The following is a 14,921-nucleotide window of genomic DNA, read 5'->3' as shown; positions in this document are numbered from 1 at the left end:
TCATTTTTTGTAACAACAACTAAAACATGGGTAAAAAACACAACAACATCCATTTTAAATATAAGCACCTTGAAACAAAAGCAAGAGCACCTTCAGTTGATACTGTAATGATATGATATTATTGGCGAAACAGATTTAGAAAATGCTCCATTGTGTTTGAGCTTTGGAGAGCGGGAAATGTTCCTATTTACAGCCTGTTTTTGCAGCGGTGAGAGATGTAGCCAATCAGACATGTTTGTTGATCTCTTGAATGCAATGGCCAATCAAAGGTGTTTAAGTTAGAATCAACTCACTGCTCACAACGCCGGAGATTTTGTTCAGCGCTGAGTTAGGCTCGCTCTCACGAATCCTCTCTCATTAACAAACAATGACACAATGTAAGTAAGAGATTCATTATGCAGTGTAGACAAATTCATTGATTTTAATGGAACGTTGTGAGATCGCAAACTGAGATGAGTGACAGCTTTTTAGTGATTGTAAAGTCAGCAGTCTTTCACACTTTCGACATCATATATATATAGGCTCCAATATAACAAAGAGTGAAAAATTTAAGGGGGTCTGAATACTTTCCGTACCCACTGTATATATATATATATACTGTATATATATAATCCGTTGAATAAAAGTATTGTTTTTCATGTTGCTAAGAGGACCGACGGCCAATTACACGCTGCAAAGTTTTGGAAGTGACATCTACATATAACTGCGTGATCCACTTTGAAGCTGCAATGGACATAGTAATACTAGCCCAGCACAAAAATATGGCATGTCAAAAACAAACAAAAAAAATAATATCAATATATATTTTCAATGCCATTCCAATTATTTGTAAAAACAAAATAATGCCTTGTAAATAATCTTAAATGACTCACTGTACATTGCTATTCTTGTTATGGTGGATATGTTGCTTACACGTTACATCTGCGCTTTATTAGAAAACCCTCACTAATTTTAGATACTCTGTGATTTGATTCTTAAATGTCCATCTCACAGTAAAAGTAAAATGTTAAGTTTAAGTAAACTTGAAGATAAAGTTCAAGTAAATATTTATTTCTCCATCTGACATTAATTAAACTGTGATTTTTTTGTATAAACTTGTAGCTGAAGTTCATGTTAATGTAAATGCCCATATAAATTAAAATGTATGACTCTGCAAATCCATTAAAATAATATACAACAACTGCAAACAACTAATGAACTGTGATTTTTATCACAACATGTTGTTTTTTTATGATGCATAAATCTCAATTTTAACAAAAAAAGTAATATACAGTACAGGCAGTGATGCATGTGCAACAACAAAAATGTGCTCAGTTCAGATCTACCATCTTAACATAATATACATATAATATAATTTATTCTTAATCATTATATTGGTTAGTTTATATTAATATTGAAGGCTGTATGCTTAATATATGCTTAATTTTTTCGAATAATTTCTTCCTGATGTGAAACAAAGCAACCTGATGCAGTGAAATTAATATTATATGTTTGTTTTTAAAGAAACACACACGTTACACAAATTATTTTTAGAGTTAAAGTAGCACACATTTCTGCAGACCACTGCTTTCCCTATACAATCATTTTTAAATAAAATTCAAAACATTAAAAAAATTGTAATAAAGCTAAACATAGTGGGGCCACACACATTTGGATCCCACATACTTTTTAAGACTTTCCATGAATATGTCTGTACTACTAGTCAAATATTTAATTGTATACCCGTACCAAAAATAAGTATACAAATATCAGTGTACTAGTAGTATACTTGTAAGTGTACTATTTCAATACTCATTGGGACTAAATTGGCCCACTTTCTAGTATATAAAAGCATAATTTTAAGTATACTTTAAGTATAACAATAGTAAACTTTGAGTACACAACTAGTTTACATCTATGTTTTTAGTTTGTACTACAACTATACTAAGCTGCTGCCACCGATCTGGACAAGCTCACAGAGACTGTAACATCTTATATCAGTTTCTGTGAAGATATGTGCATTCCTACCAGGACTCATCTAACTTACAACAATGACAAACCATGGTTCACTGCAAAACTCAGACAGCTCCGTCAGGCCAAAGAAGATGCCCGCAGGAAGGGGGACAAAGTATTGTAGTAACAGACCAAATACACACTGGAAAAGGAGATCAGAGTGGCAAAGAGAAATTATTCTGAAAAAATAAGGATTCAACTCTCTTCCAGTGACTCAGCATTAGTGCGGAACAGGTCATTCTGTTGCACTGTGGAAGCTTCTGTCACGAAAACAAATTCCTCGTATGTGTAAACATACCTGGCAATAAAGCTCATTCTGATTCTGATTCTGATACTAAAAGCAAACTTATAGGTATACTGATAGTTTACTAATTACATACTTTTAGCATTTTTAGTACACTCTGAAGTATAGTCTCAGTAAACTATTAGTTTAGTAGTTTTATACTGCAAGTATACTCGTAAGTTTTCTTTAAGTGAACTTTGCATCATACTTTAAGTATACTACTATGTCCCCATGAATGATAATCAAAACGTAGATGGAGTCGATCAACACCCCAAAGCTTGACAGTCATTACCTCTTCATGGGTCTACAATTTATTCCATAATGTTTCACAGTTTTGATGCTGTTTTATGTCTGATGGTTGTGTTAGATTACATATGGAAGCATCTGTTGTTTCGGTTTCTTATTCACTTGCGTTTTGGAAATTCTGTAAAGAAGATGTGTAATCGTGCCCCCTACCGGATAACAATGAAAACATGGATTCCCGGAGCGCGAAGTATAGCTCAAATTTATTTAGACTTTTTCTAAGTATAAGTCAAGTATACTTAAATGTCATTTTAAGTATATTTCTGAGAAGTATATAAAGCACATTTCTGAAAAGTACATAAAGAGTAGACTAAACGTATACTTTCCTATGTTTAGTTTTAAAGAAGCATACTAATAGCACACTTGAATAAACTTATTTTTCGTAAGGGATAGCCTAAGTGATTCAAAAACTGAATAGAAGCTACTGCAAATATGTTAAGCTTCAACAGTTTTTGAAGGCTCTTGGCTGCATTTCATGGCTTTTGTTCAGAGCTAATTTCCAATCTAAATCTAAGTAAATCAGGCCAATTAGGCCTACTGAAACGGTAACGACTACACCATCTTATATTGGAGCATTGAATAATAGCGTGTATCTATCATTCAGCTCAGATAGCTGAGGCAGATAGGTCTGAGTGATGTGAGGTTAGCTTCACGTCCATGCTTTCCCTTATCATGAGAGACAGATAATGTCAGTGTCCACCTCAGTGCTGATTACCCTGTCATATGGCATCAGTGTCACTCTCTAAGCCAACACAATATCCCCCTGGGCCCATTAGTGCTGGCCTGGGCTATTTATGGGCTCTCCTCATCACCCAACTGCAAAAACACTCTCTCCTCTCTCTTTCATAGCTTGTTGTCTATTTCCATCCCTGTTGTCCTCTGTGAAAGGAATAACTTTTGAAAAGCATACTGTATTAGAAAAAAAAAAATGTTTCTTGTCCATTATTTTAATTTTGAGCTCCAACATGATCATTGAATTTGCTTTTATGCTGAACACAATGAGTGGCATCATTTCCTGTGCATGTGTGGGTTTTTTGTTCCTGTGTCCTCACATACATATTCGGAGGTAATAGACTAAAACCAATGCAGTATTCCTGTACTAGAGCGAAGTGTAAGCATTCCTTGATTGACAGAAAGTTAAACGCTATTAGCTGAATTCATTTTAACCTTGAAAACAAAAAGTGTACCATTTTCTCTCAAGGTTAAAATATTATTACAAGTATAAACTGTAAATGCTGTATATGATAGTAAAAGATCCAGCAAAATAAGATATGTATGCTTAAAAAAATGCAAGGACGTTGATAGATATTCATCAAAATAACCAAGGATAAAAATGGGATAAAAAAACATATAAAGAAAAAAAAAGAGGAAAAATTCAAAAGGAGAGTTGATGGAAATGGACTAAACTGTCGATTGCATTTTCATCTCTTTTCATGAGCAGTTGAACATGACTGGTAGGATAAGGGGCAGAGTCAGTGGAGTGGAGTGGAGTAGGATCATTTTGTAAGCTCTTTCTTCATGATTCACATTGTATGTATGGCACTGACGTCCAGGCAGCGAGAGAGGTGGTTTCAAAGAAATCGTGCTGAAACCAGTACTACAGTAGCACATTCACAGCAAGAATTTCTTACATCTTATTCACTAAGGCCATTTCAACTGAAAATTCATTTCACTCACACCTGTTGCAAAACCTCTGTGGATATAAAAGTCAGTAATATACATCTAAAAGTAAGTGGAGAGAGACAGTCAGGCTTTACATGCAAAAAAAAGAGGTCCAGCTCGTTGTAGTTGTAATGGTTTGTTTCTCAATATACTACAAAACAAGAGGAAAGGAAGAAATATATTTTGACAGATAAAGAATTATAATAACAGAATATATTTACATACACGCGCACACACACGCATTTGCACATTTGTTACAATGAGGAGCTATTTCTACCTGATTGATTTGACCCAGACGCGGGGGTGTTGAGTCCATATCAGTGGTGGACAGTAACGGAGTAGTTTTACTTCGTTACTGTACTTAAGTACATTTTTCAAGTATCTGTACTTTACTGGAGTAGTTTTATTTTGAGTAACTTTTACTTTTACTTCACTACATTCCAAAGCATAAGATCGTACATTTTACTTCACTACATTTCATAAAACATATCGTTACTCCTTATAATATATCACGTGCTCTGACACGCAGAAGCGGTGTCTGATACAGGAACGATCTGATTCTTTTCAATTAACCTTTTAAATCGGTTCGCAAATCGCACCAAACGATTCATTCACGAATTAGAATGAACCGACTGCAGCTGTTCTCGAGTTGACAACTCACTGATTCAATGAACCGTTTAGTGCGAGTCTCCAGTGAACTGAATTCACAAGTAAGAAATAGTGAACATTACTACATCACTCTCGTCAACGTAGTCCATATCAACAACAAAAATACATCTTGACTCCATATAGTGGTTATTTTGGGAAAATCCCAGGTATTTTGAGCAGTAGGATTATAAAAAATATGTGCTAATATAAAATTAAATTAAGTAGTCTATATAAAATTGCTTTTTTACTTAAGTACATAAAAAAATCGAGTACTTTTGTACTTTCACTCGAGTAAAATTGAAAAAGGAGTACTTTAACTTTTACTGGAGTAATATTTTATTATATGTATCTGTACTTTTACTCAAGTACTTGATTTGTGTACTTGTGTACCACTGGTCCATATAAGCTGTGAATGCTCTGCATATACAAGCCATTTGAGAGAATGAGTTAAGGGACTGGCTAATTAATATTAACATTATTATAAATGCCCTTTTCTTGTATCTTGCGTGTGTTATGTGTGTTATGTGTGTGTGTGTGTGTGTGTGGTGTGTGTGTGTGTGTGTGTGTGTAGTCATGTGGGAAGGCGCTGACACCTAAATGGATATTCCTGGCAACAGTCCTTTTAAATCAACACCTGCCATGCTGTTTCCTATTTGTCGTCTCTAACAAATTTGATAGCATAACTGGTTAGAGAAGTCACCAGTCGTCACTGGTGAAACCTAATGTAGTGAAGTTAAGTAAGGTAGCTGGACATGGTTTTGCTGCAGTGGGTTAACTCCCTGACCCTCAAACCCAGCTGAGGCCATGGGCAAACCTCAGCGTGGAGTCTTACCAGCAGATGTGCTTCCGCAGCGGCCCAGCTGCACACCATGTTAAAGGCCCAGCACCCCCTACTTCCTCCTCCATCTGCCACTGCCACACACCAGATTACATGCTCAAGTATATAACCGTAAACCCTTGGAATCTACCAGAGAAATATGCACCATGTTTCAACCACTAATGAGGATGAGAAAGTATTTCTAGATGGTTACTGGCCTTTACCTTTTATGCCAAAATGAGCCTAGCAACAAATATCTGTCATGACTTATTCAACAAAGCAGAGATTATCTGAAATCGCTTTATTTGGCCAAGCAATCACATATCTATGTACTGCCTATGGCTCTGACAATTTAATGTGAAAGCTGTCTTTAATGTTAAGAATTGATACTGATTGTAAAGAATGTACTGTGTAATTAGATAACAACTCAAGCTGCCCTACACTGTTGAAGAGAGGCTACAAAAAGTGGATGACTTTATCTGTAGAATGTTTAAACTATCAAAGCAGGGCAAACTTGGATGCAGTTTTATTAAAATAAGCCCTTGACAGGTTGCCCTGTACATTTCTGATAGCAAACCTTTTCATACAGTAGTTGTTTGTTCAACAAGTAAGTGAGCACACACTTTACGACCACTTTCCTTCAAAGCTCAACTAATGCTACAGCTATATTTCTTGGAGAGATTTTAGCATATCTAGAAACTTTTGTTTTGAGCCAGACATAATGTCTGCTTGCTGCTGGGTTGGCAGCTGAGGACGTCTGCTCTGAAAGGCACTAATTTGTCAGATGCAGTGGGAACATAATTCAAAATGAATATGTTTAAAACATGAGCTCCACCCATTAAAATCTGTATTTATAATGGCAGTGAATGAGGCCAATCTGTAATCATTATAATATTCACTTTGATTTTAGTGTAAAAACTTCTCATAAACTTCACATTTCTGCTTTTAAATCTTATTAAAAAAATACTTCCATTGCAAGTTCCTCACTGTAAACTTGATATTTGTATTGCACCTATAATATTTCCCTAAAACCGCTACTAACCAGTGTACTTTGGTTGGTGATATTTATTATTACTATTATTATAAAACGAAACACCTATGATTTTTGACTTTTAGATAAATGTAAAATAAACCCATTCAAAATTATTCCAATAAATTTTAGCATCTTTAAGGCAGAGTGGAGACTGTAAATGTACATGGGCTGATAGCTTAAAATGCGTGAGCGCTATGCTGGATATGTGCTATCTATTTCCATAAATATGTCTCAGAAAATAGCTTCCAAATCATTGTCAAAAATCCCCCTGACAAGACCTTATTTATTTTTTTACCTGCCAGGAATATGGCGTGCATAATCAGAAATGTTATTAGAAGAACAGACCCCTCGCCTGTTAGCCCTGTTACCGGAGCTCGTAATAACTCTGAAAATGCAAATGAACTCCAGGTAATCTATTAACGTCACTTCAATTTTATATCAGCACTCCAATTTAGCAGATCCTGACACATTCCTGTGCACTGTGTCTCCGTACACAGGTTAATTTTGCCAGGAGAGAGCAGGCACACAGCAAGCAGGGCGGAGGAGCCATGTGCCATCTGTCTCTTACTGACTTTATTACCCGACTCTATAATGAAGCCCCCGTCGCCGAGGCCTCACACACGCTCGGCTTTCAGATGACAAAAACAACTTTCCCTTCTTCATTTTTCCTTGTAGCAATTATTGTCATTCACACCTTCTTCCGTGGAAGGGAGGCGGTATGGACGACTCAATGTTAATTACCCCAATAGTCACTTCAAGTAGACTTGCTAATTTCAACAATGTAACAATCCTCTTGTCAGCAGCAGAAGGCAGGGAGCTTTGTAATGACAGCATATGGTTTGAAGGTCTGATGAGGGAATTTGCCTGCTTGTATTGGCCTTAGTGTCAAAGACCCCATTAGTGAAAAAAACAGACCCTGTAATCCAATGAGATTTGTCCAGTCCATGCAAATGAGTTATCATTGCCTATTGTGGACAGACTGACGTGAGCAAATAACACTCTTAAATTATTCAAAGTGAAATTGAAATATGATATAATCTCATGAATATACATACAACGCTCTAGGGGGAAAACGTGCATCCATGAGCTTTCATTAAATGTTTAAAGTTGAGAAGGTGAAGGATTTGTCTCGCCTCACATGGCCTTTCAAATCATTTATTCTTTGGTCTCTCATGGCTTTGGTGATCTAAAGATTTTAGAGATTGCCGACAGCATTACACAACAGTCCAGTAGCATCTGAGCATTAATTGTTCCCACCGAAAAAAATAAAATGTATATATATATATATATATATTTTTTTTTTTTAGTAGTGGGATGCTTTTCTTGGTTTTTACAGTACACCAATTCAGAATTCAGTCATTACCCAAATAAAAACAACTTCAACAAGCAACAGCTTGAGCAACTACCACACATTACCATTGGTTTGTTTTTCTCTTCAAATGGGTTTATTATTATTATTAATATTATTATAAAATCACTATTACATACTAATTCTAACACTTAAATATATTACTATTGTAATACAACTGAACTTTAAAGAATATGTCATAATTATTATGAATTATTATGAATTATTATTTTACTTTACACTACAGAAGTAAAATTATTATACTTACATCTTTATTTATTCACTTGCAAGACTTAAACCTTTTATTTTGGAGGTGGGAAAGCATTTAAGTTTCTGTGATAACAGGTATATAAAAGCTTCTACTTACAAATCTAGTGAAACACTGTGAACTGCGGTTTACAAAAATGTTGGAAATGATGTGAATGTGAAAACAAAGCGTAACTCGCACACATTGCATTCCCAAAAGCACTCTCATCGTACAGCACATGCAGATAATGGAGTTCGTAGCTGTACGTGTGTAAATGATCCCAGTGCCACACACTACAGTATGTGTTAATCTCGCTGTCAGACAGAAGAGAAAGTGAGAAAACACTGCTGGAATTGTTGTATTGATACCGTGTAAAATGAGTAGTGAGTACTGAAACCAAATATTCAGAATTTATATGTATCGACATATCAACATGTTTGACAACACTATAACATAGATACAGTTATATCCAAATACTTCAATAGTGAGTTTAATAAATGTGTCTGGTTAAAAAAAAATGTCTAGTGTTGAACAAAGTAATAAACTAGCAGTTCAAGTTTGTATACCTGTACTAGGGATATGCCGGTATTAAATTTTCATGTTGCGGTTAATTGCTAATGCTTTTATCGCGGTATACGGTATTATCACGATATTGGAATTTAACTTCAACTGAACTTCAAGAACCCAAACAAACTTCATAACTTCTTCACAAAACTTATTGGCAGGCCATTATTCGAAAACAAAACATGCAACATCAGCATGAGAGATACATTTCTGTGATTTGTGTACATGAGACAGGAAATAAAAGAGGCTTCCTTGTTTGTCTGTTTGTTGTTTTTCTCTTCCAGCCAAAGAGCTTTTGATTCTCTCTATGAGTGTCTCCCACAACATTAATACTTTATAAGACCAAAACAAGTCATTGAGAATGCATTTCAAGCAAACAAGAGAACATCAACTAATGTTTAATTGATCAGCAGTGACAAAAGGAAAGAACAATTGTGAAAGAAGTCAACTTCAGGCATCTTTTGCCATATTCTCCTTCCTGCCCTCCTCCACCTCTGCGCTCTTCACCCCCACCGTCTGCTGCATCCCACACTTCACTGTCAAACCCCTCGGAAAACTATACTGAGGATTTCAATTGAGTGCATTAGTCTGAAAGCAGTAGAGAGAGAAAGACTCTCACATACAGCTCCAATCCTGTATGCTGTAAGTGCACAGAAAATATGACAAAGAACAAACACTGAGGAGAAAATGCCCATATGAAGAACCCAAGGTTTTAAAGGAAACAAGGAAGCTCTGTGTTACACATGAATGGGTTATAATGTACCTGGAGAAGAGCACCATTCCCCCAGCTGCATTCTACACTTCTAAAGTGAGCCTTGGATCAGGATTTGAAAAACACTTGAAGCACGGGGCAGATTTAATGCAGTTTTACTGCTCAAATTGACATCAATCATTTTATTAATGGCACTTCCTGTAGCTCAGAGTACTCTCATCTTTAATCTATTTTAATGAATATAGTTAACCTCTCTGCATTACATTATTTCATGTTGTTTATAAACCATCAACCGCAAAAACAAAACAAATCATGAGTTTAGATGTTTTATACAGCTATTCCCCAGCACAAGAGTTGAAAAATACACAACAGATTCCTGTATACTTTCCAGAAAAAAAGGGTTTTTCCACCGCAAAACACTACATTGCAGCACAACAGGGCTTTCAGGATGTCATGAGGGTTATCTCTTATCAAATTTTCAGAGATTCCTTTCACCGACTAACTCATATTCAAGATCCATCTCAAGGTCAGGCTCGTGTTTGTACGGATAAATCTCAAGCAGGCTTTGTCAACTAACTATGAGCTCTATTTAAAGCAAGTCTTAAGGAGACATTCATTAGAATGCATTACTACAAATGCTTGTGAACTTGTGAATACATTATGTGGCATGAAAAACTAAAATATGTTTTTTTGGGGGGTTTTTTTTATGGTCATACAAGATAATCTCAGTGGCAGACCCCATTATGACTATGCGCACCAGCATACAATGTCATGTATTGTTGTATCAATCTCCAGACATAATAATGAGAAATTCCTGTCATCTCCGATTTCTCTGTCTATTTTTAGATCATGAAATCTCTATTACTTGTGTATTTTGTCAAAGCTTTTGTCTGCCTCATTTCATTGTGAGATAAAGGGCCTTGTGTCATTGTTCAGCTGAAACAACCAGAGATGATGAAAGGAGATCACTTACCCACTTGGGACATCTCTGGCACTGAACCTTTGTAAGGCCCCTCAATGAACTGTGGGGGGTTGTCATTGATGTCTTGCACTTTGATGATGAACTCTGATGGTGGTTCCAGAGGTTGGTTGGTGTCTCTGTCGATGACCTGTGCCGTGAGCGTGTACTCAGCCTTCTCCTCCCTGTCTAGCCTCTTCATGGCGTGAATGTCCCCCGTCCTCTCATTGATTGCGAAGATGGTGCCTGCCCCTTCCCCTGCTAGCACATACTTGATGTTCTTATTCCCCATGTCCAAATCCGTATGGAGCTAAAAAGAGAAACAGAGGAGGGGGATTGAGGCTACTTCCAGTTGCAGCTAATACCACTCGAGCATGACTAGATCAATGGCGTCCACACCGGACCGAGCTGCAATCAATCACGTAAAAGAATTCAAGCCCACCGTCAAGTGCAGAGCTGCATAGTCTCTTTGAAATTCAAGTGTTTTACTGTAATGGCTGAACTGTTCAATCTCACAAACCAAAAAAAAAATGGAAAAGGGCAGGCTAAGTCCTGGATTTCCAGGTGATGCTTGGGTTGTGTATCCCATATATCTGTCGTTCAACTCTTCATACATCACTAGTAGAGGATGGAGGTCAAAGCTGTTACCAACTTGAAACCAGTCACTAGGCCACAGTTCCAGAACGAGAAGGCAATTGGGTTGTGTGTGAAAAATAAATAAATAAAATAAATAAATAAAGACAAGACTATCCTTGACTGCTTCTCAGAGGGAAAATGGACAGAAAGTCGGTAGACTGAACAAATTGGAACAATAGTTTTATAAATCTAATCACTATTCATCTACTGATCACAAAATATTAAGAAGCACAACTGTTTTGAAAATTGATAATAAGAAATGTTTCTTGAGAATCACATCAGCATATTAGAATGATCTCTCGAAAATCATATTATTATTACTATTATTATCATCGTTATTCATAAGAATAAGAATAAGAATAGCTTCAGAATAACATGAGGGCTGAGAGGGCTTCAGAACTTTTGAATTTTAAAATGTCTGAAATTACATTTTTAGACTTTTCTTCCTCACATAACTCCCATCAGTTCTGTAGCTACATCATGTACAGCAACTTCAGTTCCATTTCTTGAGGCGGTAATATATACAGCCTGGCGCCAGGTGGAAGTACACCTGAGACTGCAGTAACAAGGACAGCGTGAGCTTTGAAATGTGGACTTAAGAAAAAAAGACAAAGTAAATGCAATTGCTTAATAACTATGGTTTTATGCATATGTTGCCTCAGCGGTGCCGTTTCCAGACACTGACAAAGCACACACACTTAAATTGTCACACCTTGCACTTTTGTTCTCCTAATTGTCCTATCATTCCACATGAAAGATCTATCTCATTAAAACATCAGCTTCACAACAGTCTTTGCTCTACGAAAATCCCTAAATGAGCCCAAATTAATGATATGCTTTTTCTGATGGAAAACTTTTTTTTTTCTCTTTCATGTGATTCTCTCTTCATGTAATCGATAAAACGAATGATATATTATTATTGATCCCTACAATATATAAACAAAATGTCACAGCTGCACAACTTCACTTCCTCCATTTGTTCATCCCTATGCCCTATGTGTACAGACAACGTTTCAGGCTTGCGCTCACACCATTCTCATTCTGACGAATGATCGCTTAATCTCAATGTGCAAACAATCGACTGAATTGGCTGCGGAGTGGAGGCAGTCTGTCATTATCCGGGTTGCCAGGGCAACTGCAGTGCTCTAACATCTGACGGCATCCACATTTTAACTCTCTTAACACACATATAATGGAAAGGGGTCTGGTAGTTGTAATTTTTTTTGGGGGGGGACTTTTGTTTCAATACTCTAATATAAACTAAGAAAAAGTCTATGATCACTCCACTAAAGGTAAACAAATGGAGAAAGTAGGTCAAAGAAAACAACAGAATCATAATATTAAGTTATTCTCATAATACATTTGATTGAAAACATTGCGTACAAGACACTGAGAATACAGAGCTGAAGAATAACTGCAACAGAAATGTAAAATCCCGGGCAGTCTTAAGTCTGCCAGCACACTGGTGTGGATTAGCATTCAGAGCTGCCCGACTGGAGCTGAACAGGAACAACAGTGGGTTTTTACACCCGCTTCTCTCTGTACCACTGCTGTGGAGTACAGCTTTTATTGTCAGTTCAGGAGAAAATATGTCAGTGGCTGCTAGAGATGAATCTTTATAGTAGCCAGAGGAACAATCAGCAGCTCCGTAATGAGGACCCCTCCATCCCTCTCCGCCTGCCGACTGCACACTAAAGTGCAGTGTTAAGCCCGCCATTGCAAATTAATGATTTTGCCTCTTGTCAGGGCAAGTGGCAGAGAGGACGTGGGTAGAGAAGAGAAGATTCACATCACCTACAGAGAAGTCATATCACACGTTTCAAAAATGTCAGAGGAGCCTCAACCCAAGGACCATCTCAATGGTTAATTAGGCATAGTTCAAGTGTAGGGCTCTGCTTTGCACTAAGTGAACTGTGGATTAGATCATGTGCTACGGCAGGCCTTCAAGGTCACCGCAGTTTCTGCATGGTGCCTACTGAAAGGTTTCATGGTGATCATGCATGTTGTAAGAGCAAATTCATGTAATGTATTCAGGGGCTTTTAGAAGTTTATTTATAGCCATTTGTATTTTAACAGACACTAATAACATTAATTCACTTCTCCTCCTCCTCATCATCATCATCAGCATTCTCTATAATTCATGTCGATGCTATATTGGTAATCTATAGTGCAACGTACCTTTCGTACTATGTTATCTTTTCATTTTGCTTATCTATATGAAGTTGTAGCCATTGTGGTTGGCATGTGGTGCACATGTGGGAGATTTCACATTTGGTTCAAATTTGGCTGTGTGTTGCATCGAATATTCATTCCCTCTTCCCCTATTTTTTTCTCAACTCTGTACTTTCACCATCTGCTATGTAATTCATTAACTGAAACTACTAATAACTGCACATATATTATATTATTCAAGCACACTATTCTGTTTGATTAGAATGTATTACATGTAATCAGTCATCCCAAACCTGCTACCATGACTCTTTGTTTAGCATTATTTTATATGCAAGCATAAATAACACTGACTCTCATAAATAAATAATTCTGTTTAAGATATTGAAAATGGGCCATACAGGAAACAAGCTAAGCGTATTCGCATAGTGAATTAATGTAATTATAAATACTTTCTTCATGAGAAAAAGATTACATGCTACCTGATAAGCATACTGCTACATTCTTGCAGTACCCACTGAGAATTGTTTTATTAAATGGGCTGTCACCTTACTCTCTTACTAATAAATATAGTTTGCATGTTGCCTCTAAGAGATTCCACCAAACAAAATGTGCAATAGAATTTATATATGTGAAAATATAATATAATAGAAATATCCTAATGCAAAACAACGAGAGTAAACATGTGATGCATGCTTGACTAATGAATACCACACAGTGCTTTGAATGGAATGGCTTTCTCAGTAACCTTCCCAGGTACATGATTAGCCTTCCTGTGCTCCTGATTTATTCCTACTGTGCTGAGAAGGAACCAAACAGAGCAATTGTTATTGCTATACAAAGCAAATGTAATCAATTGAAAAACAGATAGATTTTCATGAAGCAGATCCAACTACAGATCCAGACAAAAAACTTGGTTACAAAAGAGCTTTATCTGTGTCCAGATAATACAGATTGAGAATCTAATTTCATATTTTAGCGTAGTCTGTTTTTACCTACTGCTTTGTTTACTGAGCAGCTGAATGGACTGTGGACTGTTACAGGATATGATTACCAATTATCCTGTTAAAACATGCATTGATTTCACACAAGTAACACAATCACAAGCAACACATCAGGTCTGGCCCAGGACCGGTCCTGTTTAAGACTGGCTGTGACTCTGAACTTCTGGTGTGCTAAAACTAATCTGATATGCAAAGATCTGCCAAACTAAAAACAACTAACAATGGAACAACAACAACAACTACTACTACTACTACTACTAATAATAATAATAATAAATGTGCACATTTTAACAAGAGAATTGGTAATATGCATCTTGTAGAAGTACACAGAAAAACAAAGGTGAAAACAGACTATACAATGAAATATGAAACTAGAATCTTGACTGTATTACTATTACAAAACTACTACTACTACCGTTCAAAAGTCAGGGGTCAGTAAGATGTTTCTTTATTTTCTTTCTTTCTTCTGAAAGAAACAAAGAAAATAATATTGTTGTTTCTATTGTTGTTATAATTGTTATTGAGCACTGGTATATATATATATA

General features: G+C 36.4%; 1 protein-coding gene across 1 annotated transcript in view; it reads right to left on the bottom strand.

Moving 5' to 3' along the window:
- The window catches only part of LOC107751507 (cadherin-8-like), a 108,633-nt gene that overhangs the window by 47,964 nt on the left and 45,748 nt on the right, over positions 1–14,921 (bottom strand). Inside the window, exon 3 of the mRNA XM_016567249.1 lies at positions 10,583–10,877. Within this exon, the coding sequence (XP_016422735.1) occupies positions 10,583–10,877 (295 nt within the window). The remainder of the gene's footprint in view (positions 1–10,582; positions 10,878–14,921) is intronic.

Source organism: Sinocyclocheilus rhinocerous, unplaced genomic scaffold (assembly GCF_001515625.1).
Source record: "Sinocyclocheilus rhinocerous isolate Xijiao unplaced genomic scaffold, SAMN03320098_v1.1 scaffold1443, whole genome shotgun sequence".
Lineage (NCBI taxonomy): Eukaryota > Metazoa > Chordata > Actinopteri > Cypriniformes > Cyprinidae > Sinocyclocheilus > Sinocyclocheilus rhinocerous.
Note: the sequence above shows the minus strand (reverse complement) of the source record. Positions and strands in the feature narration are given on the sequence as shown.